This window comes from Petromyzon marinus, chromosome 35 (assembly GCF_048934315.1).
Source record: "Petromyzon marinus isolate PM22_M1 ecotype Great Lakes invasive population chromosome 35, UKy_Petmar_22M1.pri1.0, whole genome shotgun sequence".
NCBI lineage: Eukaryota > Metazoa > Chordata > Hyperoartia > Petromyzontiformes > Petromyzontidae > Petromyzon > Petromyzon marinus.
In genome coordinates, this window is record NC_133701.1 from 10022885 (window position 1) to 10038699 (window position 15815).

Here is a 15815-nt window from a genome sequence, read left to right on the forward strand (position 1 = left end):
TTATTTTATTCTGATTCTACGTGACTTTACCGAAAGAACCAAAGAAAATGTATGCACTGTCCTTGAAATTAATTGGTCCACACCCGAGACAGCTTTCTTTAGAGCCTCGTCTCACATGGTGTTGGACCAGAAGACGCCAAAAGGCGCACAACTCAAAGACAATGCACCATCAGAGTATGAGAGCTCGGGGTAAGCATTTACACCATTGGAAACCTCATTTGCCAGTAACAAAATATGACAATTGTTTTTTTACCCTTTTATCAGACAACAAAACTGACACCGTTTTTACAAGGAGTCATGTTTACATTGACCACAATACCTGCGGTCGGAACGCAAACAAAAAACAACAACTCTGAAAACGTATGCACTCCTTGTAAAAAAGGGGTCAGTTTTGTTGCAGATAAAAGGGTAAAAAAACAATTATCGCAAAGCACTTGTTAAAGCCTACAAAAATGTATATTCTTTTTGGCCTATCATGAAGAACAGAGATCCACTTTTGGACCCCTGGATCGGTGCTGAAGGTTTGCCGAGCATTTGAGCATGGGTTATCCCTGCATGGGCTGCGGAGATGACTAATTATAAAGCAAATGTGGCCTCATGGAACAAAAAAGATGATCATTAGAAGGTGATTAAACAATGGATTGGTAGCTGTATCGAACAACGTCGACGGAGGAAAACGTGTGAGAAATCGTTGAGTTGACCAACTTAAAATATCGTGAATTAATTCATTTGCACTGTGAACATGTCTTCTTAATTACACGAGTTCTGTAAGCAATAAACGGGCACGTCAACAGATAATTAGGCTTTTGAGAAACGCTTTGAAATTCAGCCCATTCAAGCGCTCAGCGACTCCTCCATTAACATGGACTTCTTTGTCAAAAACCCATACTTTTTATAAGTGCAAACTGCACCTCTTATAAACGTTCTCCGGTTGCTCTACGTATAGCTGTGGTATTCAGTAGAATTGTAGTTAAATAATAGACATGTTATGATGCCCCCCCTCTCTGCTGATTTGACAAACTGTCATGATTACAAGTACATTTTTGAGTCAAGCATACAGTGAGGGAAAAAAAGTATTTGATCCCCTGCTAATATTGTACGTTTGCCCACTGACAAAGAAATGATCAGTCTATAATTTTAATTGTAGGTTTATTTGAACAGTGAGAGACAGAATAACAACAACAAAATCCAGAAAAACGCATGTCAAAAATGTTATAAATTGATTTGCATTTTAATGAGGGAAATAAGTATTTGACCCCTCTGCAAAACATGACTTAGTACTTGGTGGCAAAACCTTTGTTGGCAATCACAGATTTTCTATGGGATTAAGGTCTGGAGACTGGATAGGCTACTCCAGGACCTTAATGTGCTTCTTTTTGAGCCACTACTTTGTTGCCTTGGCCGTGTGTTTTGGGTCATTGTCATGCTGGAATACCCATCCACGACCTATTTTCAATGCCCTGGCTGAGGGAAGGAGGTTCTCACCCAAGATTTGACGGTACATGGCCACGTCCATCGTCCCTTTGATGCGGTGAAGTTGTCCTGTCCCCTTAGCAGAAAAACACCCCCAAAGCATAATGTTTCCACCTCCATGTTTGACGGTGGGGATGGTGTTCTTGGGGTCATAGGCAGCATTCCTCCTCCTCCAAACACGGCGAGTTGAGTTGATGCCAAAGAGCTCCATTTTGGTCTCATCTGACCACAACACTTTCACCCAGTTGTCCTCTGAATCATTCAGATGTTCATTGGCAAACTTCAGACGGGCATGTATATGTGCTTTCTTGAGCAGGGGGACCTTGCAGGCACTGCAGGATTACAGTCCTTCACGGCGTAGTGTGTTACCAATTGTTTTCTTGGTGACTATGGTCCCAGCTACCTTGAGATCATTGGCAAGATCCTCCTGTGTAGTTCTGGGCTGATTCCTCACCGTTCTCATGATCATTGCAACTCCACGAGGTGAGATCTTGCATGGAGCCCCAGGCCGAGGGAGATTGACAGTTCTTTTGTGTTCTTCCATTTGTGAATAATCGCACGAACTGTTGTCAACTTCTCACCAAGCTGCTTGGCAATGGTCTTGTAGCCCATTCCAGCCTTGTGTAGGTCTACAATCTTGTCCCTGACATCCTTGGAGAGCTCTTTGGTCTTGGCCATGGTGGAGAGTTTGGAATCTGATTGATTGATTGATTCTGTGGACAGGTGTCTTTTATACAGGTAACAAGCTGAGATTAGGAGCACTCCATTTAAGAGTGTGATCCTAATCTCAGCTCGTTACCTGTATAAAAGAGACCTGGGAGCCAGAAATCTTTCTGATTGAGAGGGGGTCAAATTCTTATTTCTCTCATTAAAATGCAAATCAATTTATAAAAATTTTGACATGCGTTTTTCTGGATGTTGTTGTTATTCTGTCTCTCAGTGTTCAAATAAACCTACCATTAACATTATAGACTGATCATTTATTTGTCAGTGGGCAAACGTACAAAATCAGCAGGGGATCAAATACTTTTTTCCCTCACTGTATATTCTTGTAGTAGTCGGTCTCTTATGCACGGTCGCGTCTGTTAATTATTGTTCGTTATATTAACCCAAAAGGTTAACTTACCGTTTACACACTCATACAATGGCCATTGTAAATGATATAAGTTTTGTACTTGTCATTTAAAACATGTATCAGCACACAGTCGAAACAGCATTAATAAGTGAATTAGTACGTGCACAACCAAAGGTATTAAAAGCTTAAGTACAAATCACGTTGCTCACATAAACTGTATTGTTAAAGCGTACACCTCTGAACCTACTTAAATGTAATTGACACCAACCTACAAATATCCACAAGCTATGAGCAAGTAGATGCAAACAAATAAAAACCTGCTTAACATCTTCCTGAGCCACACAAAAACACCCTCAATCGCAGTGTAAGCTCAGCAGAATTTTGCCTGGTTGGTTCCTGGATGGGAAGCGGCCAGGAAATACCACGTGGTATGTTATAGGCTTGGGGTGCAAGATGACCATATGGCAATGTACTATATAACAATTGATTCCTTGAATATGTCTGGAGCTCTCAGTGTTATCCCTTTGTATGAGTGGAATTTCTCCAGATAATCCGGTTTCCTCCTACATTAAGCCCCACTATCACTTATGGAATTAATGCCAAACATCCCAATGCGGGACCTTCCTGAAAAAGAGTTTTGATACTCAAGGATGCTATGTTAGGCAAAGGGCATTGCTGGAGTGGTATTACTGCATCGTATGTTCATGCGTCCTGAAGGTGTTTGTTACCATATGGGAGCATTACAAATGTAAATTCACATTCTAGATTTGAAGCTTTCGTGACTGCAAGGATTCATAATCTTTGGTTTTATTCGGTAAAGTCATCACGTAGATAAAATAAAAAATAAATAAAAGAAAACAATTAAATCACGACGTTTCGGAGGCAACACAAGTTTCCGTCTTCAGGTGGAATAGTCAACGCAGAATATCTGTGTCAGGAGCTGTGCTCGAATAAAACCAAAGATTATAAATTAACATTATTATAGACAACAGCAACGTATATATAAAAAAATTAACGTGTGTTAACAAGCGTCTTACATTCAACCCATATATATAAGTACTGGGCTGTCGTTGGATCATATTTTTGGATAATGCAGTATATATGTTTACTTACAGGAACTCTGTTAATATGTATCCAAAGAGAAAACTGTTGCAAGGTCCAGGGATATTAAGTTTTCCCAATCCCCGAGCATTTTTTTTTACGAATGATCCTGATAGCGGTCCCCCGGGGTACCCAAATAATAGAAAATGGGCCAGACAATTAAATATTTGATTTCTGGGACACTATTTTTTTTCCAGAGGTGTTACTTAACTCCGCGACTGGTGTAACCAATCAATCCTAAATCAGTGGCACACTCCGCGATGTCGAAACCCATCGAGGACGATTGCGCCGAAACCCTGAACGCTCGCACACACCGTAGCGGTGGTGCATCGTAGTGTACAGCTCGTCGAGATGAGTCGATGGCCGCATCGCCGACCATCAACAAACTAAAAACGACTGCATCACGGAAACATTATTCAAGAGCCGGGGTGCTATGGGACCCCGGGGAACCGCCACAAGGTTAAAATATATTCTTAGCTCTTTCGGTAAAATCACGTAGAAGGGAAATAATAAAATAATAATATATATAAAACAATAAAAATTCTCACGACGTTTCGACCATAACACAAACGGTCGTCATCAGGTGTGTCGGTTTGCATGAATATATTTATTTTTAAACGGTGTATTTATAAAAAAAAATGCAAACCGACACACCTGATGACGACCGTTTGTGTTATGGTCGAAACGTCGTGAGAATTTTTATTGTTTTATATATATTATTATTTTATTGTTTCCCTTCAACGTGACTATACCGAAAGAGCTAAGAATATGAATTACTGCAGTCACGAAAGCTTTAAATCAAAGGTTAAAATACTCTTAGTGCTCATTATAATCATTCTTGATACCGTCCAACATCACATTTGACAACAAGTATAATAGAGTGGTAGTTTGGGCTCCCAGCAACAGGGACTTATAAACCTCATGAAGTGTAACATTTCAATATAACACAGTACTGCTGTTGGTTTCCACCTTTGACCAACATCTGAATATTTATACTGGAGGAATCCGATGAACTATAAAGTTATTTTTCACAGATGTCCAGTAGGGGCAGGTCAAAACGTTACAACATCACTTAAAATACGACAGGATTGCAACGTATAGGAAAGGTGAACAAATCATTTTAAACTACACACGAATAGAACTTAACTTTTTTTATTAACAGGTAAGGCTCAACTGAGCTATCAGCTTCTTTGTCAAAAGCGACCTGGCCCACAAATGATAGCTCAGCGAAATTTATAGCAGCAAAATAATCTTCACAATCTCAAGGACTGTTGTGTAAATGTCGAGGGAAAACCCGGAGGACCCGGAGGGACCCCCCCCCCCAATTTAGATCACCAGATAAAGAAGACTAAGCAAGTTTGAGCCTGGATAAGGGTCGTCCATAAATTACGTCACGCGATTTTGGGCGATTTTTGACCCCCTCCCCCACCCCGTCGTCACACGGCGTCACAAAAAGTCAGACCCCAGTCAAATATGACGTCACAAAGCTCTTGCCCCCCCCCCCCAAAAAAATATATAAAACATCGCTGCACTCTGATGTTGTAGGAGAAAACATTTATTTAAAAGTCTAATTAATTAAGTAGAACATGTTGTCTATATTTATTTAAAGTTGCGCATTTTTACGTGACGTCACATTTCTCAAACGCCCCCCCCCCTCGTCACACATCGTCACAAATGTCTGACCCCCCCCCCAGGTGCGTGACGTCATTTATGGACGGCCCCATAGGTGTTTGTGACATGGAGGGTGTCATAGGTGGCTACGTTGCTCGAGCAGCAGAGGGCAATGAGGGTAAGCAACTGTTAATTGTTTAAAAGTTAAATACTCTACGCTCAACATGCATTAGTAAACGGCTTTTTTATTGTTACTTTAATATTTGCTGTGATACTTGCATTGTCTTTGCACCGTTCGCCTTTTGGCGTTCTCTGGCCTCACACTGGTGGCGAGGCGAGGCCATAATGAAGTCTCTGCTGTAGGCCAATCCGTTTCAAAGACAATGTGTATTTAATTATTATCAGATCACGTTTGTTTGCATGTTTTGCATAAGTAGTGTGTGGTTTAATGCAAAACGTGCAGACTTGATGCCTTGCCACGGTGGCTAGGAGATGTTAACTACCTCGCCTGGTGTGCAGGAGGTCGTGGGGTTCGATCTCGACCCTGACACCTGGATTGCTGTCCAGGGTGCCTAAAATAATGTGAACACTTCTGAGAATTTGCAACAATACCACAATAAATGTGCGACCGGTCTCTGGAGACAACCTGGATAAGATTCCAGGCACGCGTTGACAATGATGGCGAACAAGTGGGAGACCCTTTGAAGCTATTAACATTACATTTGTTATCACGTTACTGTGCATTATCCCTTCTTTTTCCATAAAAAATACGAAAGTCCCATATAAGCGTTACAATTTGTTGAAGTACCCTGTGCTGTACATTTTTGAGTTTGCGGTGTCTCTCTCCCCGTGATCGCGTGGATTTATAATGAAGATCACGCGTTTAGAGTGCTTGGCTGCGGTGAATGTCCACTGGATGAGAAAGCCACTTTGCCGAAGCTGGCATTCGTGGCCAGCTCGCTTCTGAAAAATGAGCTCAGTGGGGCCTTTAGGGTCGTCCATAAATGACGTCACGCACCTAGGGGGGGGGGGGGTCAGACATTTGTGACGATGTGTGACGAGGGTGGGGGGACGGGGTTTGAGAAATGTGACGTCACATCAAAATGCGCAACTTTTAATAAATATAGACAACACGTGCTACTTAATTAAATAGACTTTTTAATGTTTTCTCCTACAACATCAGAGTTTAGCGCCACATTAAATACGCACTACAATGACAATAGTTTAAAGCGATTTGAAGCATGTTTGATATATTTGGGGCGGGGGGGGGGCAGAGCTTTGTGACGTCATATTTGAGGGGGGGGGTCTGACTTTTTGTGACGCCGCGTGACGACGGTGGGGGGGGGTTCAAAAATCGCACCAAATCGCGTGACGTCATTTATGGACGGCCCCTTACCTGGTCAAATGATAAAACTCTTTGGTTCTATTGGGTAAAGTCACGTAGGTGAAAATAAAATAACAAAAAATCACGACGTTTCGGCCACAACACAAGCGGCCTTCATCAGGTGAAGGGACGAGACTGTCTGGAGGACAGCGCTGGAGTGAGAAAAGCCACGCTTAGATCACGACCTTTAAGCTGTGTGAGAAGATAAAGAAGACCAAGCGCCTTGACAAAGGAATTAGCATATAATTTAGCATTGGTGTTCGAACATCTTAGCACCTGTTGTTTTTTCGTTGCAAGAAAGGGAACAAAGCGAATTCTTATTGTTTCATCATTTTGATACTGCCCAAAAAAAAATGCTTTAAATATTTTAGTCGCAAAACTTTGGTGGCGGACGTGACGTAGGGATTTAGCGCTTGGGCGACATGACGTCACTCTGACCTCTAAACACACCGACTCTGCCTCGCGCGCAGAGTTGAACGCAAACGCGGCGATGCTTGTCGCTCTGTTAGGATTGGTAAAGCCTCTCGCCCCTCTCGCCCCAGTCGTCTCCTCGTCCGCGAGGTGAGGCGAGCTGCAATCGCGGTTACGTTTTTCCACCCCCCCCCCCTTCCTTTCCCTCAACGAACCTATACCGCCGGTCAACCGAGCGTAGGCCTCCGGGAGGCACCGGCTGTCGGATAGATTCTTAGCCGGGTCAGGACGTGCCCTATCACGGCCGAGCCGGGAACGTGGAGGCGGTGGGAATCGGGAAATGTGAGCAAATTAAAGAGAGAACGACGCTGTAGACAAGTTTGCAGTTGAGCCAAATAGGCGATATTTAAACATCGGATTTAGCACCAATAACGTGATGCTTTGTAGTATGTTTATACTGACGTGAATGTCATGTTCAGTAGTGCGGTACGGTATATTCAATGCCACACATAACTCGCAGCTTTGTAAATCAACTGCTGGATGTCGGCCGTAGGGGTTGTAACGTCAGGGAGGGCTTGTGAAAGGGGGTGGCAGGAAATGCTTTACGTATCACTCGCCACTGATGTTAGCCGTGGCCGGGAATTGAACTCCGTGTAGCCGGGTTAGTTAGCGCCGCGCGCTAAGCCCAGCGCCACCATTCACCCCATGACACGCTCACATTTAAAGCCGCACAATAATTCATTGGGACGCAATGTGTTATTTATTTTTTTTACCGGAGAGAATTCATGCGATGGTAAGGGATGTGTGTATGCAAGTTCCATGGTCAATCCACTGCTGGATGAGGGCCTCCCCACGCCATACGGGTCAATATGATTGCTCTGAACCGTGCCACATGTAACTGTTAGGGGTACGGCGACTGAGTAAATACAGCACCTTGTACAAAGGCAGTTCACCGGCGGCGTGGATTGGTTCAAACAAGCACCGACTCTACATTTTAAATTGAACCAACGTAGGCTTTCGCGACCAATGTTTCATAATTGACGTTTGTCTCACATCGCCTTTTTAATAAAGTTGCGACGTAAATTAATTTGATTTGTTCTCCAACACGGGTGTGCTGAAGCGGTTATCGGCACGTCTGTTCACGGCATAGGGTCTACGACACACATTTCATTCATGCGATCTGATCCAGAGATCAACTATGAACCGAGCCTGACTGCTGACGAGACACTCAATGCAGAAAGCGGTCTAGCGTTTGCTTGTTGAACACATTGGCTAAAATGCGCGCCCAGAAAGAAGGTTGTATGTGTGGCTGATTTGGATGTGGAAAGGTTACGTTTTAGGGGCCATCCGTTTAGTACGTATGCATGGAGGTGGGGTTAACCCACATGCGTACGCTTGCATATGGGGGGGGGGGTCTACTGACATTGAAACGGGGGAAGGGGGGTGAAGCCTCGATAATAATTTGTCAACATTGGCCTTCAAATGAGCCACGGTTCAGTTTCTTCGGCTGTCAGACAAGCACTACCGGGAGAAGTGGGACTGTGGGAGAGGTGTCACTTGTGTGCCACCGTACCCCTGACTGCAGCTATCACGCTGCTGTGCTTCAGCCTGACACTGCGCCTGTTGACATCCCTATAATGCGTCACCTGTTCGACTGGGTTCAGTCGACGTTTGAACCGAGCGGACACTAGACAAACTTTTTAAAGGTATGCAACTGAATTCTTTATGCAGCCGGCGGTGGACTATGTTTGCTTAAACAGGTTAATATTGTTAATTCTTGATCGTTTCTGCGTGGATTAAATATTGACCGCGCTATAGGATTCGGGGGTGCGTTAAGCGTATGTACGCAGGTGGGGGGGGGGGGGGTGTAAAAAGTCCGCGTGTGTACAGGGAGGGGTGAGGGGTCAAGTTTTGACAGATTTTTGCGTACCTACTAAATGGATGGCCCCATATGAAGTGGAGGAGCAGATATTGGGGAAGGTAGCGTGTTCTTCCGAAGTTCCACATGAAACGGGCTTTGTCTCATAACTTGACACTGATAGCACAATTCAAAGATGTTAATAAAGACAAACAAAATTCTGCGTTGAAATGTTATTTAATGTTGGTATGCGCAGGCACCGGGAGCTGAAAACAATAATTTCTTACCGTATGCAATCCATACAGCGTCTACTGCCTCCCTTGGATTTGTTGGAAAAAAAACTTAACATTCAACTAAAATGAATTTTACAACTCGGATTTTCCATCCTGCTTGCACGAAAGAAGAAGACCGTGGTGTTTGTGAAGCAGCGATAGCGCACTGCTCTGCCATCTCAGAAACCTTGGCTCGATTCATATTCTTGGTTCTTTCGGTAAAGTCACATAGAAGGGAAACAATAAAATAATAAAAAATATAGAACAATAAAATTCTCACGACGTTTCAACTGCAACACAAGCAATCATCATCAGGTGTGAAAACCACAGCAAGAAAATTTGAAAAAAAGTGGCGGTTTTTATAACGTTAGCACCACGGAGAGCGATTTGACAGTTTGTTCAGATGGACGAGTCCATCTATATTTGGAACAAACTGTCAAACTGTCAAATCGCTCTCCGTGGTGCTAACGTAAAAAATAACCGCCACTTTTTTCATTTTTTTTTGCTGTGGTTTTCACACCTGATGATGATTGCTTGTGTTGCAGTCGAAACGTCGTGAGCATTTTATTGTTTTATATATTTTTTATTTTATTGTTTCCCTTGTACGTGACTTTACCGAAAGAACCAAGAATATGAATCTCTGCAGTCACGAAAGCTTTAAATAAAAACTTGGCTCGATTCTTGACCAGGGAAGTTAGTGGCCAGTGATATCTGGACCTCTCTTCGGTTGTCTTAAATTCTTACCAGGAGTCAGTGCTGGGATCAATTAAAGTTGTAATTGTGTCCTTCACAATGAATTGTAATGGCGATGGTAATTTTAATTTCATCCTACAATGCTGGTGTAATGACCCCATGTCTGCCTGGGATGGTCTGTAAAAAAAACATAACCAATGGGGAGACAAAGTTCGCTAGTCCTGGAGTGCCGTACCGACCTTAAAATGTGCTCACAAACAACACCTGCACTTTCACAGCTCGACGAGAGATCTCGCCTCTCACCAATGACCGTGTGCATGCGCTTTCTTCTTCCCAACCCCTCAGGTGTTGTCTGCTGCCGAGGCTGTTGTTGCCGTCGTCGCCGCGGCGTTTCAACTCGAACCGAGCGTCCGTGGTGCGAACGGCGAGGAACGTGTATCCGCGGCCGTACACGCTGCTGCTGGCTCGACCGGATGGCTCCACGGTGCGGATCCGCTACCTGGAGCCCAAGAAAATCATTATGGTACGGAGACGTGATCGTAAGAACAAAAAAGTCTAAATTGTCTCAAATATGTTCTCCTGTAATGCTGCGTGTTTTCATTTTTTTATCACACGGATATGAATTCTAAACAACGTGATCGAGTGAACGGAACTTCGTCAGGCAATTTGGAATAAGCGGTAGTACGGCTGCCTCGGCGTAGCATCACACAAGGCGGGATGCTGCTGGATGATTCTGGATGCTACCCACGCGCCTCAATCTTTGTTCAGCTTGCGTACACGCATCACACGTGTTATCGCGAACTGCGCTTTACCCTACATTATAACGCGATTTTTCCAAAACGCGATGTCCTTCAGGAACGCAACTACCGCGTTATAGGAGAACAGACTGTACAATGCAATGGTGGCCTCAAGCCAATGACCAAAATTCCAGAATTTCCCCCGAGCGGTGGCCAGTTTCTTTTAAGGCAAGACCACATCGGTATAATTTTTTGTTTATCAACCCAGGAGGCATGATGGACCAAGCCAGCAGCTAACAAGGATTTGACCTCACATTTCAATTGAGTTGAGTGGGGTTTTTTTTTTTTACCAAGGAGCACTTCACTTCACCGCATGGCGCGGTAGTCTCGGGTTCACGCGTTCAGTCGACATGGGCGGGAGCCCTCCGTTGCCATGCGTGCCGTGACCCAGCTGGCCATCAAAGGAGGTGTGCCTTGGCGTGCAGTCAAGGAACATTCTTTACTGAACGTTGTGAAACCATTCGGAGTGTTCAAGGGATTCAAATGAAACAACAATACGGCAGCGCTGTCGCTTAAAAAAAATGTGTACCTCTGGACCGCTGGGTCACATGTTAGGATATTATGTCCAAGTTCAGGGCACAATGGGACTTTACTGTCGTTTTTAATTGTTTAATGGCACAACGGTCTTTGTGCAAGTGATGTTGCCCTCTGAATAAAATGCCAATGCTCATTGTCAAAGTGTCCTGGTTTAATATAACATTCTGGACAGGTGTGAACTTTGATTAACTTCACTGAAATTCTGGTAATTGATTTACAGACCATTTGGGTGACCACATTGCTGTGGAGAGAAAATTATAAAGAAGTCGAGAAATGCACTGACATGGAGGTTAGACTTTGGGTTAAAGTCTGCTGGTAAAATAGTTACAATTTCCATAGCTGTGAATACTGCTTTGAGTAGTAAAAATTACCACAGTTGCTGTGACCCTATCAATACAGACTCTTCACCCTTTTGGGTTGTCCAGCTACGTCTCAGTGTTTTTTTTAAGTCCAAACCCTAAAATGAAACAAATAACTGTTCATGATCCAAGTGTGGGATGGAACCGAATGTCTTTGTGGAAATTCCAGCAATCTTGCTTGCCTCTAAGAGCGCTGGATTACAGACATGCACCTCCAATCCCTTTTTCACCACACAGACACCACGGTGGTGAGATGCTCACTACCTCACTTGGTATACAGGAGGTCGTGGGTTCGATCCCGAACCTGATGCCTGCTGCTGCTGTATAGTTGGAGTTTGCAGTGTTCTCCTCGTGGTCGTGTGGATATTTCTCTGCATCCTCCGGTTTTTTCCTCCATATTTAGAAACATGTGTTTCGAGTATTTGGCCGCTAAAAATGTCCACATAAGCAATGCGAAAGAATTTGAACATACATACACTTCGTTGCGCTATCATTTGCGGCCAGGCCACTTCTGAAAAATAGCTATATACAGTGAGGGAAAAAAGTATTTGATCCCCTGCTGATTGTGTACGTTTGCCCACTGACAAAGAAATAATCAGTCTATAATTTTAATGGTAGGTTTATTTAGACAGTGAAAGACAGAATAATAACCAAAAAACTCCAGAAACGCATGTCAAAAATGTTATAAATTGATTTGCATTTTAATGAGGGAAATAAGTATTTGACCCCCTCTCAATCAGAAAGATTTCTGGCTCCCAGGTGTTTTTTATAGAGGTAACGAGCTGAGATTAGGAGCACACTCTTAAAGGCAGTGCTCCTAATCTCAGCTTGTTACCTGTCCACAGAAACAATCAATCATATTCCAAACTCTCCACCATGGCCAAGACCAAAGAGGTCTCCAAGGATGTCAGGGACAAGATTGAAGACCTACACAAGGCCATTGCTAAGCAGCTTGGTGAGAAGGTGACAACAGTTGGTGCGATTATTCGCAAATGGAAGAAACACAAAAGAACTGTCAATCTACCTCGGCCTGGGGCTCCATGCAAGATCTCACCTCGTGGAGTTGCAATTATCATGAGAACGGTGAGGAATCAGCCCAGAACTACACGGGAGGATTTTGTCAATGATCTCAAGGCAGCTGGGACCATAGTCACCAATAAAACAATTGGTAACACACTACGCCGTGAAGGACTGAAATAATGCAGCGCCCGCAAGGTGCCCCTGCTCAAGAAAGCACATATACATGCCCGTCTGAAGTTTGCCAATGAACATCTGAATGATTCAGAGGACAACTGGGTGAAAGTGTTGTGGTCAGATGAGACCAAAATGGAGCTCTTTGGCATCAACTCAACTCGCCGTGTTTGGAGGAGGAGGAATGCTGCCTATGACCCCAAGAACACCATCCCCACCGTCAAACATGGAGGTGGAAACATTATGCTTTGGGGGTGTTTTTCTAAGGGGACAGGACAACTTCACCACATCAAAGGGACGGTGGACGGGGTCCTTACCGTCAAATCTTGGGTGAGAACCTCCTTTTCTCAGCCAGGGCATTGAAAATGGGTTGTGGATGGGTATTCCAGCATGACAATGACCCAAAACACATGGCCAAGGCAACAAAGGAGTGGCTCAAGAAGAAGCACATTAAGGTCCTGGAGTGGCCTAGGCAGTCTCCAGACCTTAATCCCATAGAAAATCTGTGGAGGGAGCTGAAGGTTCGAGTTTCCAAACGTCAGCCTCGAAACCTTAATGACTTGAAGATCTGCAAAGAGGAGTGGGACAAAATCCCTCCTGAGATGTGTGCAAACCTGGTGGCCAACTACAAGAAACGTCTGACCTCTGTGATTGCCAACAAGGGTTTTGCGACCAAGTACTAAGTCATGTTTTGCAGAGGGGTCAAATACTTATTTCCCTCACTGTAGCTCAGTCTGCCTTACCTGGTAAAATAAAAAGTTTAGTTTATAGTTGAGTTTATAAAGTGGTTTTATTTGGTGGGGTAGGTAACTGAGCTCTTTCCAAGCTTTTATTTGCAAAAAATTGCCACGTTTGTTCACGTGACAACTTTATGAATTGATCCCACCCAAAATTAAAGTATGAATCACTGTTCTGTTTCTCTGCGATGTCTCTCTTCTGAATAGATCTTAGCTCTGTCTTGTGCTTTTCTGAATACGTGTAGTCATCTATATCTCATATCTTTCCTAGCTCTAATTAGCATGGTTGGCTGCGTAAATCTGTCCATTATATCAGTGGCGAGTGATATCGCAAACTGGCCTTTGGTCCGCTACCTTCACAAGCCTGTACTGACCAGGAGGTACGCTCAAATTAACCCTGCTGCCATCATAAGGTAGCAGGGGAAGTGCTCATCCATGCAGTGCATTTCCAAAGAGCTGTACATTATTATTACTACCACTACATATTACAAGTTAAATATTTGAATATTCAGCACATTCTTTAGCACAATAATACATCTGCCGTAAATTAAAAACTTCGTGGAACCCGACATTAGCCGAAAGATAGCATATGCATATAATTTGTATGAATATTAAATAATCTATTTTAGACAAAGAGTTGCGGTCGCATCGCATTTGCATGTTTTATAAACGTAACTTGTTTTGTCTTGTCATCAACCACCCTCCAAGCACTGCAACCATCGTGCACAATCTTAATTCTTCCGTCACATCGTTGCATTATGACCACTGCCGCTCCGGGGTAGCTCAGCGAAACGGCCAACCAAACAGCCCCTCTCCCCGCCCCCCTTTGTCAGATTGCATCCGTTGACTGGAGCTGGATGCGCGTGTCCATTCACGAGCACGGTTCCTCTTCCTAAACCACCGTCACTGATGCGAGCACCGTGCCTTGCCGCTCCGTGCCCTGCCCTGCACAGCTTCCCGTGGACCTTGACGCGCTGAGCGAGGAGGAGAAGCTGGCGCGACTGCGGGCACGCGGAGGCCGTAAGGAACGGCCAAAGTCGAGCGCAGAGGACGACCTGGGCGACGAGCTCCACACGGACACCTACAGCAAGTTCTGGAGGAAGAAGTGACGCTGGCGGCCCCGGGCAATCGCCCCCCCCTCCCCCGGAGTCTGCGGAGGCTGCTGCTGTATTCGGTCAACCAAGTCCGTCAAAGTTCAGCTCTCCGATGCGTGTCCGGGTTGTGCCGCGTGTTGTACGGCGTGACGTCCTGACGTTTCGCTCCACGGGCGGAACGTCGGACGTCAAGTCGAACAACTCGCGGTAACAAACCCGAACTGCACATCGGATGGGGCCTGTACAGCGCAACAGCGATCTCCTACCGCAGTGCCACCTAACGTTGTCGGTCACCTCTAACCGCTATTGACAGGAGCTTGAGTCGATCGCGCACTTCCTGTCGATCGCCCATACGTATGTATGTAGAACTTCTTTCGCACCGTAAAGTAGCCAACCGTGCTAATCGGAGGTGCGGGGGAAGGACAACAAGCAGAGGTTTTTTTGGTTTAGACTGCGTAAATATGTGCCGTTAATCACGCCACCATCTAACACACACAATTAGTAAAGTTTGTCACGTAAACAAAACATTCCAATTAGTTAGTGCTTCAGCACACCGGAGTGTTTATATTTGCGCGATATTACCCCAAAAAAACCTCATGTATAATGTGTCGCGAAAGCCGCCTTGTTAAACTAGACATCTCCCCACAGCAAGATGTTAACGTAACCCTGTCTTGATCAACATTGAAATAACGATACTCAAAGCAATTAGGGAAAATGGGAAAGGCAATTGCCAATTTGGTTTGTCTCTTGCGTCGTTTGCAATGTGTTTGTTTCCATACAATCTTTGTAGATAATTGTGTCCCGAAAGTGAAATGTACATTTTCCTGCCCTCTCAGCTTCTCTCCAACCACACAAGCTCACGAGCCTCTTAAAACACGAGTGTCAAAGTCATCTACGCAGTAAACGAGATAAGCCCCCCGACTCTGCTTTAATAAACCGAGCCGTCAATGTTTTAGAGACCCGATTAAAGGAAACCTGGAGGACAAGGGGCGACGGCTAAAAATGCGCGGCTGTGCTCGGCTGTTGCGTTGTTAACGTGCGCCAGTAAAATATTGTCACTCCGTGTGCTGTGCTTGCGTAAGCCTCAGCAGCGAGCGTGGCAACAAAACTGCTATTCTGTTGCCAACGGGTTTTTTCTCATAATTCGCAGATTTCCATCAAACGTCTTGTGTGTGTGTGTGTAGTGTCCGTCGGCTTGCCCCCCCCCCCCATCCCGCCTCGT

General features: G+C 44.5%; 1 protein-coding gene across 2 annotated transcripts; it reads left to right on the forward strand.

The window, feature by feature from the left end:
- The first annotated feature begins 7049 nt into the window (after positions 1 to 7049).
- Positions 7050 to 15707, forward strand: MRPL55 (mitochondrial ribosomal protein L55). Of its 2 annotated transcripts, none has more exons than XM_032966252.2 (3): positions 7050 to 7205; positions 10224 to 10401; positions 14453 to 15707. In XM_032966252.2, the coding sequence occupies exons 1-3, from the start codon at positions 7135 to 7137 to the stop codon at positions 14606 to 14608; spliced, it is 405 nt and encodes a 134-aa protein (XP_032822143.2). In that variant the 5' UTR covers positions 7050 to 7134; the 3' UTR covers positions 14609 to 15707. The 2 variants fall into 2 exon arrangements, with proteins under 2 accessions (XP_032822143.2, XP_075928035.1); XM_076071920.1 differs by lacking the exon at positions 7050 to 7205 and adding an exon at positions 7255 to 7397.
- Positions 15708 to 15815: the final 108 nt, after the last annotated feature.